We start from the raw sequence: 24,498 nt of genomic DNA on the forward strand, positions 1-24,498 counted from the left end.
TCTAGAAGTGCATGGTCTGCCCCACCATATCAATGAAAACCTGCTAGAAAAACTAAACTGTCTGGCGGACGATCTCGAGCTTCCCCACCTTTCGGGACATGACATTGAAGCCGCTCACCGAATTCCGTTGAAGTCCAGGACTGGTGCAGGAGACGATGAAAACGAGAAACCCAGCACTGAAAAACCGGAGAAGGTTCCGCCTATTCTGGTTCGCTTTACATCTCGCGCTACGAGAGATGCTTGGCTTGGAAAAAAGGCTCAACTGAAAGAATTAGACTCAAAAATTTTCCTGAATGAAAATCTCACAGCGCAGAACAAAAAACTTTTCTGGCATATGAAGACGCGAGCGGCTGAAAAAGAGTACAAATTTGCTTGGCACAAGAATGGGAAATTTTTTGTGCGTCGTGGTCCTCGTTCCCGAGTCATCAGAGTCATCACAATGGAAGATCTGGATAGGATACGGTAGAGCCCGTCAGCATATATTTTTATGCTAATTTTCAAAGATGGCAATCCCTTTTCAAGGATGCAGGTACTACGATAAGCTTTCTTTCAAGCAGAGTAGAGCGTTAACTAACAACAATCAGATGTCCTTATTCCATTTGAACGCCCAAAGTTTAAAAAGCAAGCACGAATCTGTTTGTATGCTCCTAGATGACCTAGAGCACGAATTTGATGTCTTGGCTTTCTCTGAGACATGGTTTCGCGATGATTACGATGCAGTTCACTTTTCAGGGTACAAGTGTTGCTCAGTTTCCAGGAAAAGTAGGAAAGGGGGTGGTGTAGCTTTCTATGTAAAACACGATCTCTGTTTTGATGTAATTTCTGAGTTTTCTGTCATACAAGAGCACTTCGAATCTCTCATGATCAAGTGTGCGAACACAATATTTGTGGTTATTTACAGGCCTCCTTCCGGTGCTGTATCCATCTTACTAGATTTTCTCGAATGCATGTTGGAATTTTGAACACAACTGGGTTATCCCCTCATTGTCACAGGTGATTTCAACATTAATCTGCTTTCTCTAGAACGTGCCAAACAGATGTTTTTGGATGTATTCATTTCCTTTGGCTATGAAAATGTGATCAATGTTCCAACCAGAGTGACGAATGGTTCTGAGAGCCTACTTGACTTATGTTTCACGACGCGAACAACTGAATTAGAATCGGGTGTCCTCACAACTGACGTAAGCGATCACATGCCGATATTCTTATTTTTCACACGTGAGACTAAAATAAGACCGCAGCTCAAGAAGGACAGCAACTCAAAATACAGACTGATAAACAAGAACACGATTGCTGATTTTCATGCATTAGTGAGCAAAATCGAATGGTCCGAGATATACACGTTGACGGATCCTGTTAAGGCGTACAGCCTTTTTGTAAGTAAAATCAAGGAACTTTATTGCAAGGCATTCCCTCTTAGACAAGCAAGAAGAAACAAGAAATGTAGAAAACCTTGGGTTGATACCGCGCTTTTAAAACGGATTAAAGAACGAGATAGGCTTTTTACCACTTTCATAAAGACAAGGCAACCAGAATACCTATCGGAATTCAAAAAGGTAAGGAATAAGCTAAGCCGCGACATCAAGCTGGCGCGTGAGAGCTATTATGAGAATAAGTTTACTCATATTCTTAATGATCCAAAAAAAGTCTGGAAATCATTGAATAATCTGCTCCCGCACAGTGAACACAGCTCAATTTCTGAGCTCACTGACAACGGTGTCATATTCACAGGGACTGCGCTGGCAGATAAGTTTAATCAGCACTTCTTAAATTGTGGTGCGTCAAATGCTTTCGTTTCTGACAGCCCGAATTATCAGTCATATATTCCATGCAGTATGAGAAAATCCCTGTTTCTTGCACGAACAGTTGAAGCTGAAATAAGTAGCTTATTCTCCAAGTTAAAAAATTCCACATCATGTGGTGTGGATTGCATAAAGGCAGAACCAATAAAAGCTGTGGTGGCGCTTATTAGTAAGCCTATGGCACATATATGTAATTTAATAATGTGTACTGGTTCATTTCCCGATGAGTTAAAAGTTGCACGAGTAACGGTAATTTTTAAAGGGGGAGACAGAAACGACATGAACAACTACAGGCCGATTTCAGTTCTACCAGTTTTTTCAAAAGTCGTAGAGAAAGCTATTAATGACAGGATTTTAAATTTCTGCACCCGAAACAGCATTTTAACAGACCACCAGTACGGTTTCCGGAAACACCAATGTACCGAAACGGCGCTGCTAAACATTAAAGAAAAAATAATAAGTAATTTTGAAGACAAGTTGTATACAATAGGAATATTTCTAGACTTTAAAAAAGCGTTTGATTCTATTAAGCATGATATCTTGTTTCAAAAGTTAAATGAGTATGGGATCAGAGGTACCGCTCTTAACTTAGTTAAAAACTACTTAACGAACCGACTGCAGTATACCGACATTCAGAACCACAAATCATCACTTGGTGAAATTAAATTCGGTGTTCCGCAGGGGTCCATTCTGGGGCCGCTTCTTTTTCTCTTATACATTAATGACATTACAAACGTGCCCCTAACACCTGACATAATTATATACGCTGATGACACTGTTTTTTTTTCTGGCGAAAACTTGTATGCTCTCCAACAAGAAACAAATATCTGGCTGGGTAATCTTTCAGAATGGCTTCGAGTAAATAAGTTAGAACTAAACATTAAAAAGACAAAATACGTTGCCTTTCGCCCTCGTAACAAGTGCATTGATGACAGCATAGTAATAAAATTCCGTGATAAAGTCGTCCAGCGCTCCACTTGCCATAAGTTCCTTGGTGTTACGTTTGAAGAAAACTTAAACTGGACCGCCCACGTCGACAGCGTGAAAACCAACATTGCACGATCCATCGGTATTATTAATAAACTAAAGCATCTCTTTCCTTCTCGATTAAAAAAAGAGTTGTACTATAGCCTAGTACATTCGCGCCTCCAATACTGTTTATCTGTCTGGGGTACCACGACGAAAACTAACATCGACAGCTTGCTAACCTTGCAGAAACGTATGATACGTGTCGTTGAAAATGCGCCCTATAGAAGTCATTCTGCGCCCCTTTTCAAGAAGAATAGTACATTAACAATACAAAATCTTATTAACAAAAAAACAGCTATTGTAATATTTCGAGAGATCAGCCATAATGAAAGCGCCTTTTTCAAAACATACCTTCCAAAAGAGCACACATATAATACAAGACACACTACGTACAACACAGGCAAGATAAGGACAAACTATGGTATGCAAAAGCTATCTTTTATAATTCCAGATTTCCTAAATCATCATCCTACCATCCTCAGTATTGTAAAAGAATCGCCATCTCTAGGAAACTTCAAAAAAAAAAGTGAACTTGTACCTGTTATCTATTCAGCTGTGATTGTTTTCCTTGAAAGTGTAACTTGCGTTCACTGTTTTTATTATTGATTGCATGTTACTTACCTTCCATTTTAAGTGTATGTATATACTTTATGTAATTTTTCTTACCCCCTGTTGCTCGAGTGTTTTGTGTTTTCAGAAAGGGGGCTGACACTTAGTCAGGCATTCGTTGCCTTTTTTTCAGCCTCCTCGACAGACTTTTTTTGTATTTCTGTCGAAAATAAACATTCATTCATTCAGTTGCAAGTACCGCCCTGTGTCGTCTTCTTTCTCTGTCCCGTGTCCGCTGCGGTGTCTAGCTCCTTCATGATTCTTCAAACGTATGCAATAAATGAACCGCTCGTATGTTGCGTTGTCAAACTGCCAAAATGGTTTTGTTACGGCCTGTTATATTAAATTATTAGGGACAGTGTTTCTTTTAAATCAAGGTAACGATCGGAGCCATCAAGAGTTAAATTTAAAGAAAAAAGCGCCTTCCACGATAAAGGTATTAGTGCAGCAAGAAAATGAGAAAACTGTGTGAAAAAGTTTCTATGTAAGATCTTAGAAATACTTCAGCGGCTGGCTTGGCGCTCTGGCGCTCGCATTCAGAACAAGCGCATTGGAAAATTTTTCAGCGGTATCACGAATTGTAGCGTTTAAACCTATGCTCGGATATGTTCTGAAATGGCAATAATTTTATGCTAACCAGGTCATTCCTTACCCTTATTAATGATAGACAATTGTTTAAGCATGACCGGGAATGTGCTTGTACTTTTCCACGCGCTCTTTACTCCGAGCAGCCATTTTTAAGCTGGCCGAAGCGGTGGCTCAGTCGTTATAGCGTTCGGCTGCTGATCCAAAAGACGCGGGTTCTATCCTGGCCGCGGCGGTCGAATTTCAATGGAGGCGAAATTCTAGAGTTCAGTGTGGTGGGCAATGTCATTGCACGTTAAAGAACCCTTGGGGGTTGAAATTTCCGGAGCCCTTCACTACGGCGCCTCTCGTAGCCGGAGTCACTTTCTTATGTTAAACCCCATAAACCAACCAACCAGTGTCAGGATATGGATAAACTGGACGGATGCCGTCGGTCACCTTTTCATGCGCAGTCTTCTCTTGTTAGTGCTAGCCGGGGTATTTTAACGTTACTCCTTTGGTAGCTAAGCCTTTTATATGACCCAAACTTTTGGTACAGTGCTGTGCACGTGATCTATCCAGACTGCTTGCTTTTAACCGGGTCTATCCCTAAGCTCCATGGGTAATCGACCCAAGATTGGAAATCGATCATTTGACTCAGGTCCTGTGCAGGGTCGGCATTTGCCAATGCATTTCCGCTAATGGGTCGATTAGCTGTGCAGCTGGGGATGGCGGTCGCAGTGTCCCGTGAACAAACTCAAAGGCAGGATTCCTGCAGCCTTTTAACACCAGTGTGCTCAGAAGCGGACTCCCTAAATGGAATGCAACGCTTGTTGTCGTATTAAGTCATTCGTTCTGAATAACTTTTCTTGAGCAAGCATATCATAATTCCAATCTGAGATCGCAAAACACGTTCAGGGAATAATGAAGGTGTAGTGATGGCGCCTAAAAAAGCTGTATAACGTTTTTTGTCCTTTATACTCCTGCAAACATGACCATCGGGCCGCCGCGGTGGCTCAGTGGCTATGGTGCTCGGCTGCTGGCCCGAAAGACGCGGGTTCGATCCCGGCCGCGGCGGTTGAATTTCTTTGGAGGAGAGATTCGAGGCCCGTGTACTGTGCTATGTCAGTGCACGTTAAAGAACCCCAGGTGGTCGAAATTTCCGGAGCCCTCCACTACGGCGTCTCTCATAGCCTTAGTCGCTTTGGGACGTTAAACCTCATAAACCAACCAAACATGACCATCGGAAGTTAATTGCTGTTGGCTCTCCGTCTCACCTACGGTGCGCCTTTTTGATGGCTGTCGATTCCCAGCAGAGCAGGTCGCACCCACGTGACAAATGAACCATGCCGATTGCCAGCTTGCGCTGTGTTAAAACAAAAGACAAAACATGTAATCCGCCTGACGCGAAACCTGCTGCACACTGCGAAGATATCGCGCCCTCATGAAAACGGAGACCCCTCCAAAAGAGATATTGACAGCTACCGCGTGGGATGAAGGTGCACTAAAGGCGATTTTGAGTTCCTCTTTTTATCGTAGCAACTCGGTATGCCCAAGCAGCACAAGTAATCGCCTAGATATCGGAAATCGCAGGTTTAGTATGATCCTTTCTTTAATCGCCTAGATATCGGAAATCGCAGGTTTAGTATGATCCTTTGTGTAATCGTCCTTTGCCAATATATACCCATTATTGGTCCAATTAGCTGTACTTCGGCGGATGGCAGCCGAAGGGGCCATTGAACAAACTTAGAGCCAGGATTACTGCAGCCTGTTAACATCTGTGTGCTCGGAAACGGACCAGGTAAAACGAATGAAACGCTTGTTGTAGAATTGTATTTCGTTCCGAATAACTTTTCCTGCGCAAGCATATCAAAATACCAGTCTGAGCTCTCCAAACTCGTTTGGTTAACAAGGAAAGTGTAGTGGTGGTGTCTTAAAATGCTATATTATTGTCTGTCGTTAATATTCCTGGAAACAACCATCGGTCACCCTCAAAGCGCTATTAGCTCTCTTTCTCACCTGCAGCACGTCCTTTGATGGCTGTGGGTAGATACAGACGGTTCTGACGCCCAGCAGTGCAGGCCACACCCACGTGACAAATGTTCCGTGCCGGCTGCAAACTTGTGCTGCGTTAAAATAAAGAAGACGTTTAATCCGAGTGCGACAAAACCTGCTCAGCCCTAAAGAAAATGGAGACCCCTCGAATAGCTTTCCTTCTGGAGATATTCACAGGAACCGCCTGAGACTTGAAGGTACACTAAAGACGATTTTGAGTTCTCTCTTTTTATCGCAGCAACTCGATATATACAAGCAGCACAGGTAATAAGCCCAATACTGGAATTGCAAAGCGTCTGTACCGGCCTTTGCCTATACATTGCCAATATTGGGCTCATTATACCGTGCTGCTGAGGTACACGATCCGTGCATTCGCTGAAACTTCGAATTATTACACTTCGTATTGGATTAAGTGCCACAACTTTCTAACCTAATTTATTGACTCGCCTCGGAGAGCAGGAATAGGAGTGCCTTTCAGCAAATCACGTGGGGGCTTTCTGGTCTGTCGTTGGCGGAGTAATACGTAGAGCTGTCTTCAAAAATCTGCTCGTTGCTAGTCAGACTAATGTGTGACCGGAGCACACAACTGTGCGGACCACCCCTGCCGCAGCACACGAGTTGCGAACTTAGCCCGCGTATTTCGTGCTTGTTATATCGGTAATATGTTCTCTGAACCGCAAATAGGTAGCAGTTTTATCAATTTATTGCTTTAGTCGTGTCTTAACAGAGTAATAAGAATTAGGTTGACTGTGTTTCTCTATTACAAAATTTTGCATGGCTATCACAGAGTGCTGAGTTTGAGTCTCTCGAAAGCAAATATTTTAAGCGTTATTTGAATTTTCATGGACCTCATTTGTGGTTGTGGCTGAAACTAATTATTCACAGGAACCCGCAAAACTCAAAATACAAGCGAAAACGAATTGCCCAGGACGCTGTTTAGAACACCTTTGACATACACACAGATGCAAGAAGGCAACGACAGCTGCGTAGTTTTTCACTGTATAGCATCATTAGGTTCAGATCACACACTGCTTCGAGAATGGCAATATACTGGTAACAATTCTGAAACCGGACAATCATTGATTGGTGATTATTGATCACTATCATGTACGTACCCTTGTGGCCGACAGATGGCGAGCCTGACGGCAGACAGCAGCTGGCTGCAGTGAGCAATGACATGGAGGTTAGGGGTGATAGAGATGACAAAGGAAAAGCGAATGCTTACGTTCATTATTGAAATGGCGTTGTGCCACCTGTCCTGTTTACGTTCGTACAGTTCTTTGAGTCACTTCTTTTCGCAAGTTAGACAAACTTCGAAGAAAAGCAGAAGCACAGTAATATAACCAATCATATGACATACGCTACTTGGACGTCCACATTTCTGCAGCAGCCTATGACACCAGGATCGATCCACGACAGCACTGGTCACAACCGACAGACGCTCTTCTGTCTTATGTTCCGACAATTCGCAAGCACTTCGAAGGTCGGAGACAGCTCCTAGAAAGACCACCCACTCAGCCCTCCCCCCCTGCCTCTTTTTGCACCTGTCAGAAGAGTAAACTCAAGACACCATAAATACAGCCTGCTTAATTGTAATTGGGGTCAAGTAAATAAACTCAAAGCATGCGCGTGGTAGATGTGCCACACATAGTCCGTAGATTGATCATTATATCTCGCTATACCTACCTGAACGTTTAGGATCATCTGTGTTCAGCACAAAACAAGGGGCCAGCCAACGGCACTCACGGTTCAGAAGTTTGACGGTCGCAGTGTGTCCAGGGAAGTGCTTGCACATTTCATTTTACGGTTGGCATTGGTGACGACATGACTTGCAAATGCGAATTAGTTTCGCGTTCTGAAGTGTCCAGAGCCGTGGTTAGGTGGGGATTATTATTGGTGACGATGATACAACGACTGTGTAAAGGGCACACAGTCACTTCCCTGATGGTTATCTATAACCTATGGCTAAACATAACCAGTTAACTCTGGTAAAGAAAGTAGTTGTTGGTTTGGTTGGTTTATGGGGTTTAACGTCCCAAAGCGACTAAGGCTATGAGAGACGCCGTAGTGGAGGGCTCCGGTAATTTCGACCACCTGGGGTTCTTTAACGTGCACTGACATCGCACAGTACACGGTCCTCTAGAATTTCTCCTCCAAAGAAATTCAACCGCCGCGGCCGGGATCGAACCCGCGTCTTTCGGGCCAGCAGCCGAGCACCATAGCCACTGAGCCACCGCGGCGGCCAGAAAGTAGTTGTATATCAGCTAAACGAAGGCGTAAAAACTTAAACTAGAATATACACCAAAAACAAGAATCAAGGTTACACCAGAAGAAAGCTAAATCGTTGAACAATCAAATTTGTGCGAGACAGAGGTTCATAACGAAGAGGATGTACCCAATGAGCTACTAATTCAGTTCAAAGCACTGCAAGGTGCCAAACAAAACCCCCGCAATTGCGCACTCCACACAATGACTTTCCAAAGAGCACTTTCTCAAGCAGCACTGGTAATCGACCCAATATCTTAAATGGAAGGTTTCACTATGATCTTTGTAGAATCGAGCTTTCCCAATACATTCCCAATATTGGGCCTATTAGCTGTACTTCCGAGGATGGCGGACTCAGTGGCCATTGAACAAACTCAAAGCCAGGATTCCTGTACCCTTTTAACATCAGTGTGCTCGGGAGTCGACTCCCTAAAACGAATGCAACATTTGGAGGATTGTATTTCGTTCTGAATACCTTTTCCTGTGCAATCATATCATAATGCCAATCTGAGTTTGTCAAATTCGTTTTGGGGAACAACGTAAGTGTAGTGGTGGGGTCTTGAAACACGGCATATTATATATATATATATATATATATATATATATATATATATATATATATATATATATATATATAAAGTGAAGTTCGCGGTGCTGTACTTTGTTTTGCCGCATCAGGTTCGCGATAGTGGAATGCCCATTACTTTCTTTCTCTTGGGCCCTCCGCACAGAAAGGGGTGAGTCAACCCAGCGGGATGAGCGGGGCGCCGGATAGCGGAGAATTACGGGAAAGGTCAAACCCCCTTCAGGGACGGTTTCGTTAGGTCGCATCCTGTGTCCACATGCTTGCGGCGAGGCGGACCCACGTCACAGTGTGTGGCTTTTGTCCCATGTCTGCAGCGGCGTGCGTTGACAGCTTGAAGCGCGGTCAAAAGGATATTGCTACGTTAGCTGCAAGCATGAGGAGCGACGATATTTAACAGATGGGTTGAATTAACTTTCCGTGAACTTGGATCAACTGGACGTTGGGAAAGTGAGAGTGTTCGCGAAGCTCGCAGCAGGAAAGCATAATTATCAGAAATCGTTATGGGAGAATGTGTACATATGCGTACGGTGTTGCGATGAGTTACCTTCTTTCCCCAATCATTGATTGGTTGCGTTATCCTTTCCAAATTGCTGACTGGTGATGTTTTCCTTTCCCCAATAAGTTATTGGGTGAATGTTTGTACAGTACCTGATTGGTTATTCTGCCCACCGAGGGCGGGCACATAGAGTTCAAAACCAGCTGTTTCGACAGGAGCGAGGGCTGGTTTCGTCACGTCGAGTCAGTCAAGAGTAAATATGTTTTCTCCTTGCTTGTATCTTCCTTTGTGCTTTTAATTGTTATAAAAAGTTAACCTCTCCAGAAGTGTCCTTTTGCAATGTGATTGAGCAATTCGAATCTGCAAGACGTCAAGCATCCTTCAGTAATCATTATCATCAACCCAATTTCCCTCTACGAGATCAGCGAGGGGAAACTCAACTGGCGCAGTCGCGACAGGATTGCTACGTCCTTCTGCTCGAGGTATCTGACGGAGGGGCGGAAGATCAAGTCAGTGGACAAGCTGCAGAGCGGTACGTCCTAAAGGAGGAACGTGAGTCATCGTCACGGAGTGACGTTGGAAGCTTCTGAGACTGCTGGCCAATGTCAACGGGACGTAAGAGGCTCAAGTCGGCGAGGAGCTGAAGGAGCCAGGCGACAGACGTGTCGTGGAGGTGCCAAGTCGGTGAGCTGCGGAAGAACCAGGCGTCCACGTTGAGGTTCAAGACAAGAACCAGGCGACCAGCGAGTCAAACGAGGCAGACGTGAGCAAGCTGCTGAATGAACCGGGCTGCCGCATCGAGAAAGCAAGCTGCAAGGCGACATCATCAAGAAGGTGTAATTTAGCGAGCTGCCGTGAGAGCCGGAGCTCAACTCATCCGCATCGAGGAACCCGCTGTCGTCACTCAGGGCGACGAGATTACCGTGGCAGAGGAAAGCATCCAGCGAGGTATGAGACATTTCTGCTTTCTCGGAATTCACCATGTCGGTGTAGTGTTTACGTAATAGAAATGATAGCACAGAAAATGGAGATGGCTGCCGTACGGTACGATCGGGAGGGCATGATGAGACGTTTGGAGATTGAGAAGTTGAAACTTCTAATTGAGCAAGAAAGACAAAGCTTGCTCAGATACAGATGAAATTTCGCCAGGGAACGAAAGCGGATAGTGATATCCTATTTGTGGCAGTCAGTGTTTTCACTGCATGAAATTTGGGCATTTAATGATTAACCGTCCGAACTCTGAGCGAGAACAAAATGTTGCGGCTGTGAGGAGAGAGGTGTGCAAACTAGTAGCCCATGTGTAAATGCTGGTGCCTGACAAGCTTTGTTCCCAATCGAAGATGATTGTTGATAAGGCCAGTCAATCAGATAAGGCACACGAGAGGACCGTTCTCAAGCTAGAATTGAGCACCGTAAACGGATTAGATGGAAACGAATCTAAGTCCGTAGTAGAGTTTGAGGATGAGGAGAATGCGGAGCCGACAGTAGCCGTAGTCTTCGCCATAGCTCAGGAACCGGCAATGTCGCAAGATACATCCTCTTCTCCTGATTTCAATGATGAGCCAGGCGAGCTCGAAGGCAGTCGGGAAGACGCGAAAACACAACAGGACAATCATCATAGTTAAGGGTCCCATAACCCAGAGCCAGTGAAATGTCCGCAGGTCTTTTGCGTGGAGTCAGTGCGTAGCTGCGACGCCAACGAGATAATTGCTCGTCAACCCGGAGAAAAGCGCACCCTTAGTGTGCGGGAGAAACCTAAAGAGATGGTTATTGACCCCGAGGTGCACGCGGGAGGCTCGCAGCAAGCAGAAAAGAGCGCACCACTGCTGGAGCAAAAAGAAAGGAAAGGCTCATATCTTGAGTTAGCAGTGCTTACTGGCACTGATGTAAAGAGCGATGAGGTTGTTCCAGAGCCTAAAGAAAGGAACCGCATAGCGTATCAGACCGTAGATTCTGATCGTGCGACGCGTGCGGGTAGGTCAGAGAACAAACCCCGCAGAATTGCTACGAAGTCGTCGTCTAAGGGCAGAAGTGGTGGTATGTCGACAAAATGCCACGACGCGAAAAAATAGTAGAGTCGGCTTGTCTTAAGACAAATGCAGTCAGGTCTCGGAAAAGGAGAAATAATTATGGCTGCACATGCACTCAACCGCGAGAGACTTCGAAAGTGTGTGGGAGGATCCCCCGAAAAGGACGACGTCGAAAGCCACCACGGCAAGTTTGTGGCGCCGGGCTGCAGGCAAGGGCACGGGAAACCCGTCTGCGTCTGCGGTGTCAGCAGATGGGTCAGAAGGGGGTCAGTGCAGCCAGCTCAAAGTGTGAAGGGGGGACGGGCAATCGTCTTGCTCGCAGTCCCTTGTTGTGTAGTACGATTCAGCACTGCACGCGCTTCAGAGGCTTTCACAGTGTCTGGACGGAGCACAGAAGCGGAGGCAAGGGTCAGGGAGTGACTAACGCGAGGGGCGACTGCATTCGTCACACTTCCGCAGCTAAAGGGAAGGTCAGACGAACGCGACCCCGAAGGGCGCGGCTGAAATCTTAATCCCTGAACACACAGCAGAGGGAACTTGTGCTTATCGTTTCCTTTTAGAGCGCAGCTCTTTGGCGTCCGTTCCTGGGTTTCCCGTCGTCGTCGGCGTCGGCGTCGGCCTCGTAACCAGCTCCGCCCCCAATGTCACGCTTTTCAATTGGTCGAAATGCTCGTGACGTCACAGTGCGCGAATTTCAAATGGGGCCAATTGTACTTTGGCTAGTAACCATGCAACCAATCAAAGGGATCGTATAGTGATGCTGCAACTAAGTTGGACTGAGTTTAGTTAATTGCTTAATTAATCAATTACCATAATTAATATAGAGGAGAATGAAGAGGTCAGAAGAAAAGAAAAGAAAGACGCGCGCAGCAGCGACAACAGCGTCCGCGGAAGGAGACGCTGCTGAAAAAAAAACAGATAAGTACGAAGCCGCGTTCCCTCCACCACCACGCACTTCCCCACTCAGTAAGACGTTGCTCGTTTCATATACGTTGTGTCGAACATTCTAGACAGTTCCAACAATTGACAGGTTAATGACAGAACACGACGGATAGAAATACAATAATATAAATATGAAATAGCCTAATTAACCTTTCTAGTTAGACCGCATAAATCAATAAAACCGAGAACGAAATTGGTCGAGTTGGGGAATCGAACCAGGGTCTCCGGAGTGCGATACGAGCACGCTAGCCACTCCGTAATGCCAGCTGAATGGTTTGGAATGAACAAAGGCGCGTCTAGCTAATACGGCGTCTTCGTTCACTCCCATCTTCCCCCTTTCCCTTGCGGCGAGGTGCAGGTGTCCACTCAGATATGCGAGAGAGATACATTTCCTTTCCTCAAAAAATAAATTTACCGTCCAGCAAGGCGTACAGCCGAATTGGCGATGGCGTTCTGTGGACTCCTGGCAGCGTTGCAAGACGCTGTCGCGTTCCACTCTTACAGGCGAAGCTTAACATGTTAACCACACATCAGTAACACGCGCAGACAGCCAATGGACGCGTCATTCGCTGGCAGCACTTGATTCATCATTCACAACCACATTCTTAACGTACGCTCCCTTGCCGCACATGCCAAGGACGTACACCACTATCACATTCTGCGCCATTCCTCTGTACTTTGCTTTGCTGAAACCTGGATGGATCCCGAAGAGCCTCTCGAAATCATAGAATTCCTATACTGCTGTGGTGCTCGCAGAGACCACAACAGAGCGGCGGGAGTCGCTATCTACTTGCGCACAGGTCTCTCTGCAATACCAGTCGAAATGTTTGGCACGTCACATGAAGTTGGCGAACTGTGCGCCGCAAAGTTGCCCAACGGCTTGCTGGTAGTAGCTGCCTACTTCGCCCCTACCGCACTCACGAAAGACGTCGTGCACTTCCTGCAACTCGCATTAACCGTCCATCGATCCACACCGATGTTAGTAGTGGGGGACATTAATGTTGACATAAAGACAAACAGCAATTTCCTAACACTTATGCGGGAGACCATCCCGTTCCTCTCGCTCGTAACGCGTCCCACGGCTGTGACAACCTCGCGAGGCACTTGTATACATCTCGTCTTTGAGAATCAAGCATTGGTGTACCAAGTCGAACATATATCAGTCTATTTCTCCGACCACAAAGCTTCCTTCATGACTGTCAAGAACTGTTAGTGGAGTCTTTGTTAAAGGAATACGTGTGAAAAAAAAAAAATTTCTGTGATAGCGCATACATGTGTTGCTCGATTTCTTTGCCTCAATCTATCGAAAAGGTGAAACAGCTTATTTGCTGCGCTCAAATTTCGCATTAGGAAGTAACGTAATCGTCGGTAATTTTTTGTGAGCAATTGAAAGAGAAGCTTTTGAAGTCGTGTGGGCCCTGGGAAAACTAGATACGTGGCTATTCGGGGTGAAAGGTTTGGTTTTGTGGTTTGGTTTCTGGTGTTTAACGTCCCAAAGCGACTAAGGCTATGAGAGACGCCGTAGTGGAGGGCTCCGTAAATTTCGACCACATGGGGTTCTTTAACGTGCACTGACATCGCACAGTACACGGGCCTCTAGAATTTCTCCTCCAAAGAAATTCAACCGCCGCAGCCGGGATCGAACCCGCGTCTTTCGGGTCAGCAGCAGAGCACCATAACCACTGAGCCACCGCGGCGCCGTAAAAGTGAGGGTCGCAACATACCACAACCCACTCACCTATCTCATCCGCTCAGCGTCCACTAGTGCGCGGTTGATGCGCTGGTCACTTCCTTTGCAAAAGTATGACTTGGAGATGGTGCATATCAAGGGTTCCCTAAACAAATGTGCCGATGCACTCTCTCGCCTAGAAAGCGAGGAAGAGCTGTAATTTCCAGGCATGAGCAATCGTTTGTTGCTCTTCTAGCGACCGCAGCATCTTGGTGTCCAATCTTGGTGTCCGGATCTGACATGGTGGGTTGTGGAATGTGCAGATTAGTTTCCAGCCTTGTGTGAGCGGATTGAACTAACCGCTAAGTGCGCGTATATGTGCGTGTTGGTGGATTGACAGGACAGCCAGCGTACGTGTGCATGTGTATGTACTTTTGTTGTCGGACGCCATGGCTGAACTTTCATGTCCCACTGACAACAAGTGCCCGTGTGACATTCTTGCTTGGGAGGAGTGAAGTTCGCGGTGCTGTATTTTATTTTGCCGCATCCGGTTCGCGCTATTGAATGCCCATTACTTTCTTTCTCTTGGGCCCTCCGCACAACCGCAGAGAATGGGGTGAGACAACCCAGCGGGATAAGGGAGGCCCCGGATAGCGGAGGATTACGGGAAAGGTCAAACCCCCTTTAGGGACGGTTTCGTTAGGTCGCATCCTGTGTGCTCATGCTAGCGGCGAGGCGGACGCGCGTCACAGCGCGTGGCTTTTGTCCCATGTCTGCAGCGGCGTGCGTTGACATCTTGAAGCGCGGTCAACAGGATATTGCCACGCTAGCTGCAAGCATGAGGAGCGACGATGCTTAACAGATGGGTTGAATTAACTTTCCATGAACTTGGGTCAATCGGACGTTGGGAAAGTGAGAGTCTTCGCGAAGCTCGCAGCAGGAAAGCATAATTATCCGAAATCGTTATGGGAGAAAGAGTACATATGCGTACGGTGTCGCGATAAGTTACCTTCTTTCCCCAATCATTGATTGGTTGTGTTATCCTTTCCAAATTGCTGATTGGTGATGTTCTCCTTTCCCCAATGAGTTATTGGGTGGATGTTTGTACAGTACCTGATTGGTTATTCTCCTCACCGAGGGCGGGGCCATAGGGTTTAAAACCAGCTGTTTCGGCAGGACCGAGGGCTGGTTTCGTCACGTCGAGTCAGTCAAGTGTAAATATGTTTTCTCCTTGTTGTATCTTCCTTTGTGCTTTTAATTGTTATAAAAAGTGAACCTCTCCAGAAGTGTCCTTTTGCAATGTGATTAAGCAATTCGAAACTGCAAGGCGTCAGGCATCCTTCAGCAATGATTATCATCAAAACCCATTTTCCCTCTACGGGATCAGCGCGGGGAAACTCAAATATATATATATATAGATAATGCAGGGTCGAAACGTCAATAAATTGTTTCATGCGTTTCAAACGTTCGTCTACGTTCTTACTATATATATATATATATATATATATATATATATGACAGAAGCCAACAGCCACAGAAACCAAGGGGCACAGGGGATTTTTTTTAAATTATTTATTTTGTGGTGGTGATCAATTTAGAATATTACTGAACATGTTATCGTTTGAAGATAACTGATTAGAAAAGCAGAAGAAAAAACAACCACATGCCGCCGGTGGGATCCGAACCCACGACCTACGAATTACGCGTCCGGTGCCCTACCTCTGAGCTATGGCGACGGCTGTCAATTCTTCTGCTTTCGGGGGTATTTATGTTTACAAGTAACCTAACCTTGAGTAACCTCTCCGTTCGATGACGTTCTACGTCACACCTGCGGTAACTCAGGACGTTCTACGTCCGCCGCTTATGAACGTGGGTGGCGCTGATGAACACTCTCAAGGTTAGGTTACTTGTAAACATAAATACCCCCGAAAGCAGAAGAATTGACAGCCGTCGCCGTAGCTCAGAGGTAGAGCACCGGACGCGTAATTCGGAGGTCATGGGTTCGGATCCCACCGGCGGCAGGTGGTTGTTTTTTCTTCTGCTTTTCTAATCAGTTATCTTTAAACGATAACATGTTCAGTAATATTCTAAATTGATCACCACCACAAAATAAATAACTTAAAAAAAATCCCCTGTGCCCCTTGGTTTCTGTGGCTGTTGGCTTCTGTCGTATTTATAACGAGCCCCTCATCCCCTTCCCTTGTTTTATATATATATATATATATATATATATATATCTCGTAAAGACGTAGAGGGCCGTTCTGTTTAGCGGCGGCATTGCCATCCCTGCGCGTGCTGTGTTCTCGCCTTCGCCGACCACGGACTGTTGCCGCCCTGCTCCTGAGGTCCCAGTGCCTTTAACACACCCCATCCTATATATATATATATATATATATATATATATATATATATATATATATACGATGAAAAAACTTGCTCGACTGCTGATAACATAAGGAAAGAGTTGAAGTGAACTTCTTAGAGAAACATTTATTTGCCGACGGTTTCGGACGGTGTACCGTCCTTCATGAACCTTACCCTGATGAAGGATGGTCCACCGTCCGAAACCGTCGCGCCCTCAAAGGGGTGTTGGCTCTCTGTCTCACCTGCGGCGCGTCCTTTGACGCCTGCCGGTAGATACAGGCGGTTCTGACTCCCAGCAGAGCAGGCCTCACCCAAGTGACAAATGTTCCGTGCCGGCTGCAAGCTTGTGCTACCTTAAAATAAAGAAAAAACGCTTAATCCGAGTGTCACAAAACCTGCTCAACACTGCGAAGATATCGCGCCCTCAAGAAAACGGCGACCCTCGAATAGCTTTCTCTCGAGATATTCACAGGCACCGCGGGAGACTTGAAGGCGCACTGAAGACGATTATTAGTTCCGTCATTTTGTCGCAGCAACTCGATATATACAAGCAGCACAGGTAATCGGCCCACTATCGGAAACGGAAGATCCCGCTGTGATCCCTTCTAAAAAATCAGCCTTTGCCAATACATTCCCCATATTGGGCCGATTAGCTGTGCTCCTGCTATACACGATCCGTCTATTCGCTGAAACTTCGAATTATCACACTGTGTGCCCGCTTTTACTATTTGCCGGCCGGCCGGCGGGCCGGTAATTGGATTATGCGCCACGACTCTCCACTAAATTTTTTTAACTCGCCTCGGACAGCAGGAATAGGAGCGCCTTTCAGCCAATCGCGTGGGGGCTTTCTGCTCTATCGTTGGCAGAGTAATACGTAGAGCTGTCTTCAAAATCTGCCTGTCGCTAGGCGGACTATATTTGGGCGGAGCACACAACTGTGCGCTTATAACCCCTGCCGCACCACACGAGTTGAGATAGCCCGCGTACTTCGTGCATGTTATATCGGTAATATGTTCTCTGAACCGCAAATAGGTTGTAGTTTTATCGATTTATTGCTTTAGTCGTATCTTAACAAAGTAATAAAACTTGCGTTGACTGTGTTTCTTAATTACAGAATTTTCCATGGCTATCGCAGAGTGCAAAGTTCGAGTCTCTCGAAAGCAAATAGTTTCAGCGCTATTTTAATTTTCATGGACATCATTTGTGGTTGTGGCTTAAACTAATTATCCACAGGTACCCCCAAAACTCAAAATAGAAGCGAAAACGAATTGCCCAGAACGCTCTTTACAACACCTTTGACATACGCATAGATACAAGGAGGCAACGACAGCAGCGTAGTTTTCACTGGATAGCTTCAATAGGTTGAGATCACACACTGCTTAGAGACTGGCAAGAAACTGGTAACAATTCTAAAACCGGACAATCATTGACTGGTGATTATTGATCCCTATCAAGTACGTACCCTTTGGGCCGCCAGATGGTGAGCCTGACGGGAGACAGCAGCTGGCTGCAGTGAGCAATAACATGTAGTTTAGTGGTGATAGAGGTGAGAAAGTAAAAGCGAATGCTTGCGTTCATTATTCAAATGGTGTTGTGCCACCTGTCCTATCTACTTTTGTACAGTTCTTTGAGTCACTTCTTTTCGCAAGTTAGACAAACTTCGTTCGAGGAAAATTAGAAGCACAGTAATGTAACCAATCATGTGACATACGCCACTTGGGAGTCCACACTTCTATGATACCCGGATCAATCCATGACAGCACCGGTCATAACAGACAGACGATCTTCTGTCTTATGTTCCTATAATTCGCAAGCACTTCGAAGGTCGGGGACGGCTCCTAGAGAGATAACCCACTCACCTCCCCCCATCTCTCTCTTTGCACCGGTCAAAAGGGTAAACCCAAGAGAAAATAAACACAGCCTGCTTAATTGTAATTTGGGTCAACTAAATAAATTCAAACCACGCGCGTGGTAGATCAACGACACATTGTCCGTAGATTGATCATTATATATCGCTATACCTACGTGAAGGCTGAGGATCATCTGTGTTCAGCACAAAACAAGGGCCCAGCCAACGGCATTCACGCTTCAGAAGATTGACGGTGGCAGTTTCTCCAGGGAAGTGCTTGCACATTTCATCTTAAAGTTGGTATTTTTGACGACATGACTTGCAATTGCGAGCTAGTTTCGCGTTGTGAAGTGTCCAGAGCCGTGGTTAGGTGGGGATTATTAGTGGTGACGATGATACAAGGACTGTGTAAAGGGCACACAGTCACGTCCCTGATGGTTATCTATAAAATATGGCTAAAGTTAACCAGTTAACCCTGGTAAAGAAAGTAGTTTTATATCAGCTAAAAAAGGCGCAAAAATTTAAAGTAGAATAGATACCAAAACCAAGAATCAAGGTTACACCAGGAGAAAGCTAAATGGTTGATCAATCAAATTTATGCGAGACAGGCTCATAACCAAGAGGGCCCATGAGCTACGAGTTCAACTCAAAGCAGTCCAAATTGCCAAACAAAAAGCGCGCAATTGTGCAACCTGCGCAATAACTTTCCGAAGAGGACTGTGTCACCTGGCTGACCAGCCGTGACCAGGTGGTCCAGTCATGCTGTTGGAGAGGGCGCAGCAAACGGCCAATGGCCATGGCCTCTTGGACTAAGGACGCGGCCCACCTTGGGCGAAGACTCTCGCGCGCTCATTTGGGCAATGAAGTTTATTGCTACTACAAAGGCTAAGCAGTCAGACTTCAGTAATCAAGAGCGTATCAACCACGGCGGCTACAGAAAGCCAGCACAAGCCTATCAAGCCTCAATCGAAGGACTCGGCGGACATGCGAATCCTTCAGCGCTGAAGAGGGCTGTAACGAAATTACAGCGAACAGCTTAAAACAAATCAAAAGAGCTAACGAGAGCAACTCGCCTGTGTTGTATGAAGCGGGTAAATCCACAGCCTTGCCCAACCAGAGGTGCCAACTGCGCCCACGCAGTTGTACCTTCTCAGACAGCGCAGCGGTTCTATGGGTGCAATTTCACATCACGACGAAACTGACACTGAAAGTGATGCGTAAACAGCGAAGGTAATCATGCCCCCAGCAAGTGGCCAAATATCATTTTCCTTTGTCCGAAGCTCGTCAGAGTGGTCTGATAGTTGCAATTTATCCTGTTTATTTTGTTAATCTAAAGGTTTTACCTGCGCATCACTGGTTCAGATGCCGGAAGTCAACGCGCCGGCTTCACCCACTGGATGGTGCAACATCCCAAGAACTCGCCTGTCAGGGCAACGAATCCCTCATCAACGGGTCTGGCCACGTCGACAAGTAGCGCAGCGTGCGAGAGCAGGAGCAAGGTCGAGATGACCACGGGCGCTGGTGAGAGTCCAGAGGAAGTGCACGACCGTGCAGCCGCTGGTACAAAAACTACAAACGGAAGGGCAATGAAGAAAGTTCCTACAAAGAATACACGACGATGCGCCATGAAGACTCCAAGACAAGGCCATCGAGGCCAGTGACTGCTAGAGAGATGGGTCTTGCAGTGGATGTCCTACTGGACCATCTGGTCATACTAGGGTCTATGAAAGACAGATCTAATTATGAATGCCTCCTACAAACGTCTCCTCGAGCAGAGGTTGTCACGCTCTAGAGAGCTAAACGAAAACCCTAGCAAGCATCACTAAATCAGGTCTCCCACAGCATTGAGATCTCAGCTGTCAAGCTGAACTGAACTAGAATGTAGGAAAATGTACTCAGCGTAAAACTAGGTGACACTTTTTTTGGCTTTGCAAATTTTGAGGTCGAAAAGAAGAGATCCCGTTTACTGTGGGCTCGTCACCGTACGTTCCATTGTGTGTGTAACGCGAAAGCTGCACAAAGTTTTTTGACGCCACCATGACTGCCGGCACCTAAGGCGCTTTTCACGAGGTGTAACTTGCACTGACTTCGAGAAACCTTTTAGCGTATGCTTTCTTCCGTAAGTGTGCCTCGAAATGCTTGTGTGGACCACATGTGCAAGCTTCATTGCACTTCATTCCACCAGATGCCGTCGAGTAGTGCATCAATATAGCGCACGCTGTGACTGCTATTAAAGGTTCATTTCCGGAGACCACACAGAGACAAACACGGAAATGCGCGTAGCAACGCAACCACAAAGAGTTCGGCAACGCCCCTCACCTGCCATGTGTTGACGCCGCGTAGTCCGAATGTCAACGATGTGCTGGCACCCACGTGACGAAGGCACACCAGAAGCTGCAGACAGGTGTAGCTACATCGTCGCTGATTCTGCAGTTTGAATAAAAACAGAGTGAGGTCTACCCTGTAACACTAATTAGGGTCATTAATTAAGAGGTGCAAACTGATTGTGGAGCAGGCCTACGCTCTCTCATTCAGCCGTGATGACATCTATGAAGACTTGAAATCAGCGATGAGCAGAGTAAAATTTGAGCACCCATAACCTTCGCATTAAGAATGGAACGCGATAGATTGTAGCAGCGCTGCCGAACAGTCCACGGAACACCATCGGCCGTTGGGCGCTACACCTTGCCCGTTCGACAAATTGTTCGAAGTCCCTAGGAGGCCTCTCAAAACACATTTTTAATGGTTAAATAACTGACTTTTTAACCACAAAAGTTCCTGAACTACAAGCTAAACCGTTGGCTTTTCATTCTAAGAGCATTTTGACACCTTTAAACCCAATTTTCCAACTTTTTTTATATTTAATTTATTCATTAATTATACAATTCCAAGAATTCTTTAACTCGTCATTTCCTATCACACACCAATTAACCATCAACATTCTAGAACCACAAATTACCATGATACCATATTTTTATGCCGCGCTCGATTATTTCCGACAAGCGCTGCCGACTACTACTACGTGGACGGTTTCTCGACTGAACGAGCTGTATACGCTATCGTGTAAAAACACACTGCACTGCACTGATGGCCCACTTGAATGCTAACGAAAGAAAGAAGCAGGCTGGAGACCAGGCAGTGACGGACTATGGCATAGGCTCTACAAATAGCAGAGGGTGGGGTATTAGCGGAGTAGCCGAGAGAAAAGCTTTTAAGTATCATGAATACATTCATCCAGGAAACCGCAGAGTACAAATTGGACGTGCAAGGGCCCCACTGGCTACACTAAAAAATGAAATAGTTTCATACTGTCCGCTCCCTCTGGCATCGCGCAGGATTTGGAGGTCCTCGGAGAGGTGCGTTGTAGTGACAAATAGATGACAAGCTCTTAAATTATCCTAGACTATCGGGTACGGAAGAAACTAGAGAGATGGAAGCCCATCAACGAGTTAGCGGTAAGTAGGAATCTAGAGGAATTCAAGAATTCGGCTTTAACTCAGTCCGTGGACATTAATGTTTCACCAGTGAACGATGAGGTCACGGCTGTCATTATGGCTCGTGCAGTAGAAGTAGGCGGAAGGATGCTCATACATGGCTTATGACTTATGCGGGTTTAATGTCCCAAAGATACTAAGGCTATGAAGGACGAAGTCGTGAAGGGCTGCGGAAATTTCCACCCGCTGGGGTTCCTTAACATGCACTGACATCGCACAATAAACGAGCATCTAGAATTTGGCCTCCATCAAAATTCAACCGCCGCGGCCGGGATCGAACCCACGTCCATCGGATATGCAGCTGAGCGCCCTAACCACTGAGCCACCGCGGCGGATCCGGATGCTCATACAGGATAATGGCAAGCTCTCTCGGGAGGCGAAAGATCTCTACAAGAGACATCGAAGCATGAAAGTAACCTCCAAGAAAGAAGAGAACTGGCGTAACTATCACAGCTAATCGATAAGCAGAACGTACCCGATATAAGGAAGTTTGATTCGGAGAATCAGAGATACTGTAAAGAACGGCGGTAGCCGTAAAGCGGTCAAGAGGAACTAGGCATACGCATAGACAACCACCATATTCCTCGATAAAGTAAGGCAAAAATTCCAAAAAGGAATGGTGTCAGGCAGGGATACGATGTCGCCATTTCTATTCACCGACTGTTTACAGGCAGTATTCAGAGGCCCAGATTGGGAACATTTGGGGTAAGCCTTAATGAAGAATAATATAGTAATGTCAGATTCCCTGACATTTCCTTGCTAATTCACTCAAGGGGTGAACTCTAAAACATAATCAGTGGCTTTGAGAGGGAGTGCAAAACGGTGGGTCTGAAAACTGGTGTGCAAAAGAGCTCAGCAGTTTCGGAAGTAAACTGCTCAGTTTACAGTTGTTAGTGCTAAAGCCCCTTGATGATATAAAGTACCGCAAACCTTAGAACTTTGCCTCCGCCGCACGACCTCCTCGCTTCCTCCTCGCCTCTGCGCTGCCGGGCCGCGGGCGTTGGCTGGAAGCCAGGTTTCGCTCCACGCCGATTGGTCTCCCTGGCGTTGCCCATGGAAACGCGGGCGGTTGGTGTTTTTGCTTAGTATTTTGTTTTCTGGGCGCGCCATTTTTCGTCCAGCCTGGTTTCGCTTCACGGCGATTCCTGCCGTTGCCCACGGAAGCGCGCGCCGGTTGTGACTGTGCTTGCAATTTTGTTATCCGTTCGCGGCATTCTTCGTCTTGTCTGGACGCAGCGGATGAAGCACGCTTCGTTTTCTGCAAAGCCCCTTGGCAACAGTTTTCTGTGCTGAGCGCATGTGCACTTAACTGCAGAAATAGACGTGAGGATGGTTTCGCCGTATTCATGAGCCCGCAAGGAAAGCAGGATGGCTTGCGGAGGAAGCAGTGGCTTGATTTTGAGCATTTCATTCATTAATTTTACTCAAAGCTTCGATTTCTCCAAATGAAGTACTAATAATGTCAGTTAAATTGATTGCACTTTTGTCACTCTGGCCGCCTTTATTCTCTAATACATTTGCGAAATCACCATTCACTAATTACCAGTCGCGCGCTTGAACATCTCATTTCATGGCACTATAAATCTTCAAATCGATGCAAAAATGTGTTTCACCGAAGAACATGCTTTTCAGAGGGGCACACACAGAAACCAAAATACCCACAAAGTAACTTCCAGCACTACCAATGGTTTTACTGGCATCTCTGAAGGTCTGGTAACTCAAGGCGGCCGCCCTCTAAACGCGGGCCAGCTTTGGATGCTGAGGATTGGTTACGGGCGCCTGGACGAAGAAGCGTGCCGTGTGCAGCGCTGGGAGCCGGCGGGTGAGGGAGAAACGAGGAGGAAAGCGCCGCGCGGAGGAGAGTGTCGCTACTTTCTTTTATCAAGGGGCTTTAGGCAGTGCGGAGCACGAAGTGGGCGATACGCCAACTTAGGGCAGGTACTGACCCCAGATCCGGATCACGAGAGGAAATCGACTGGAAAATTAAGAACAGGGTGGAGCACATTTAGATCTCGCTCATATCAGGAATGGCAGTTCAACATTATCCCACACGAGAAAAGTATACAGCAGCTGTTTCTCACCATTACTGCCTGTGGGGCAGAAACATGAAGGCTAACGAAAGGCACTCCGCTAAAATTAAGGAAACGCAGAGAGGCATGGAGAAGAAACCAATAAATGTAGAATTAAGGAACAGAAGGAGGGCAGATTGCCTCAGGGAATGAACGCGGGCTTATCTTCAGCCTGACTACGCCCACTGCAGGGCAAATGCCTCTCCCATGTCTCTTCATTCGTCATCCACCGATTACTAGTAACGTTCTTGTCGTACACATGAACAAGCACTTGCAGTGTCGGCGACAGCGCAAATCATCCTGTGCTGTCCTCTATACATCGGCTATGTCGAATGGTTCAAGTTGTTTACCAGAATAGAAGCACAAGCGTATTTTTTGCTTGGAGTCGGCCCCCAGCTACTTACCGCCTCTGCTCGATGCCTGCACCAGAATCGCGGACGTGAAGTTGGCTCGGCAGTGCTTTCCTGCCTGTCTCCTCGGCTGCACTTTCCCGGTAGGCGCCGATGCCGGACATGTTACTCTTGCTGGGCTCCATCGACATCGTTGCACCGAATGCATAGCAATGATGGCTGCAAGAAGATAACAATTGTTTCCACTTTGTCGCTCATTTGCCGATGAGATCAGGAAAAAAATTTTATTTTTCTTCGTTCTTAAATTTCATAAAATTTCATTTCA

At 46.3% G+C, this 24,498-nt stretch overlaps 2 protein-coding genes across 4 annotated transcripts in view; both read right to left on the reverse strand.

Annotated features, from left to right (window-relative positions):
• The window catches only part of LOC149347631 (uncharacterized), a 31,439-nt gene extending 10,495 nt beyond the window's left edge, over window positions 1-20,944 (reverse strand). Inside the window, exons 1-6 of one of the 2 annotated variants that reach the window (XM_089587221.1) lie at window positions 20,580-20,944; window positions 17,874-17,918; window positions 16,654-16,760; window positions 7,175-7,219; window positions 6,024-6,130; window positions 5,282-5,370 (exon numbers count right to left, since the gene is read on the reverse strand). In XM_089587221.1, the coding sequence (XP_089443347.1) occupies window positions 5,282-5,370; window positions 6,024-6,130; window positions 7,175-7,219; window positions 16,654-16,760; window positions 17,874-17,918; window positions 20,580-20,586 (400 nt within the window). In that variant the 5' untranslated portion in view covers window positions 20,587-20,944. Of the gene's footprint in view, window positions 1-5,281; window positions 5,371-6,023; window positions 6,131-7,174; window positions 7,220-16,653; window positions 16,765-17,873; window positions 17,919-20,579 lie in introns of both variants that reach the window. The other variant, XM_089587222.1, reaches the window with a different exon arrangement.
• Window positions 20,945-24,241: 3,297 nt separating this feature from the next.
• LOC149347632 (uncharacterized) overlaps window positions 24,242-24,498 on the reverse strand; it is a 47,809-nt gene continuing 47,552 nt past the window's right edge. The window contains exon 15 of one of the 2 annotated variants that reach the window (XM_089587228.1): window positions 24,242-24,392. The gene's annotated coding sequence lies outside the window, so the exon portion shown is untranslated. The remainder of the gene's footprint in view (window positions 24,393-24,498) is intronic. The other variant, XM_089587229.1, reaches the window with a different exon arrangement.

Source organism: Amblyomma mixtum, chromosome 4 (assembly GCF_055824585.1).
Source record: "Amblyomma mixtum isolate Tamu chromosome 4, ASM5582458v1, whole genome shotgun sequence".
Lineage (NCBI taxonomy): Eukaryota > Metazoa > Arthropoda > Arachnida > Ixodida > Ixodidae > Amblyomma > Amblyomma mixtum.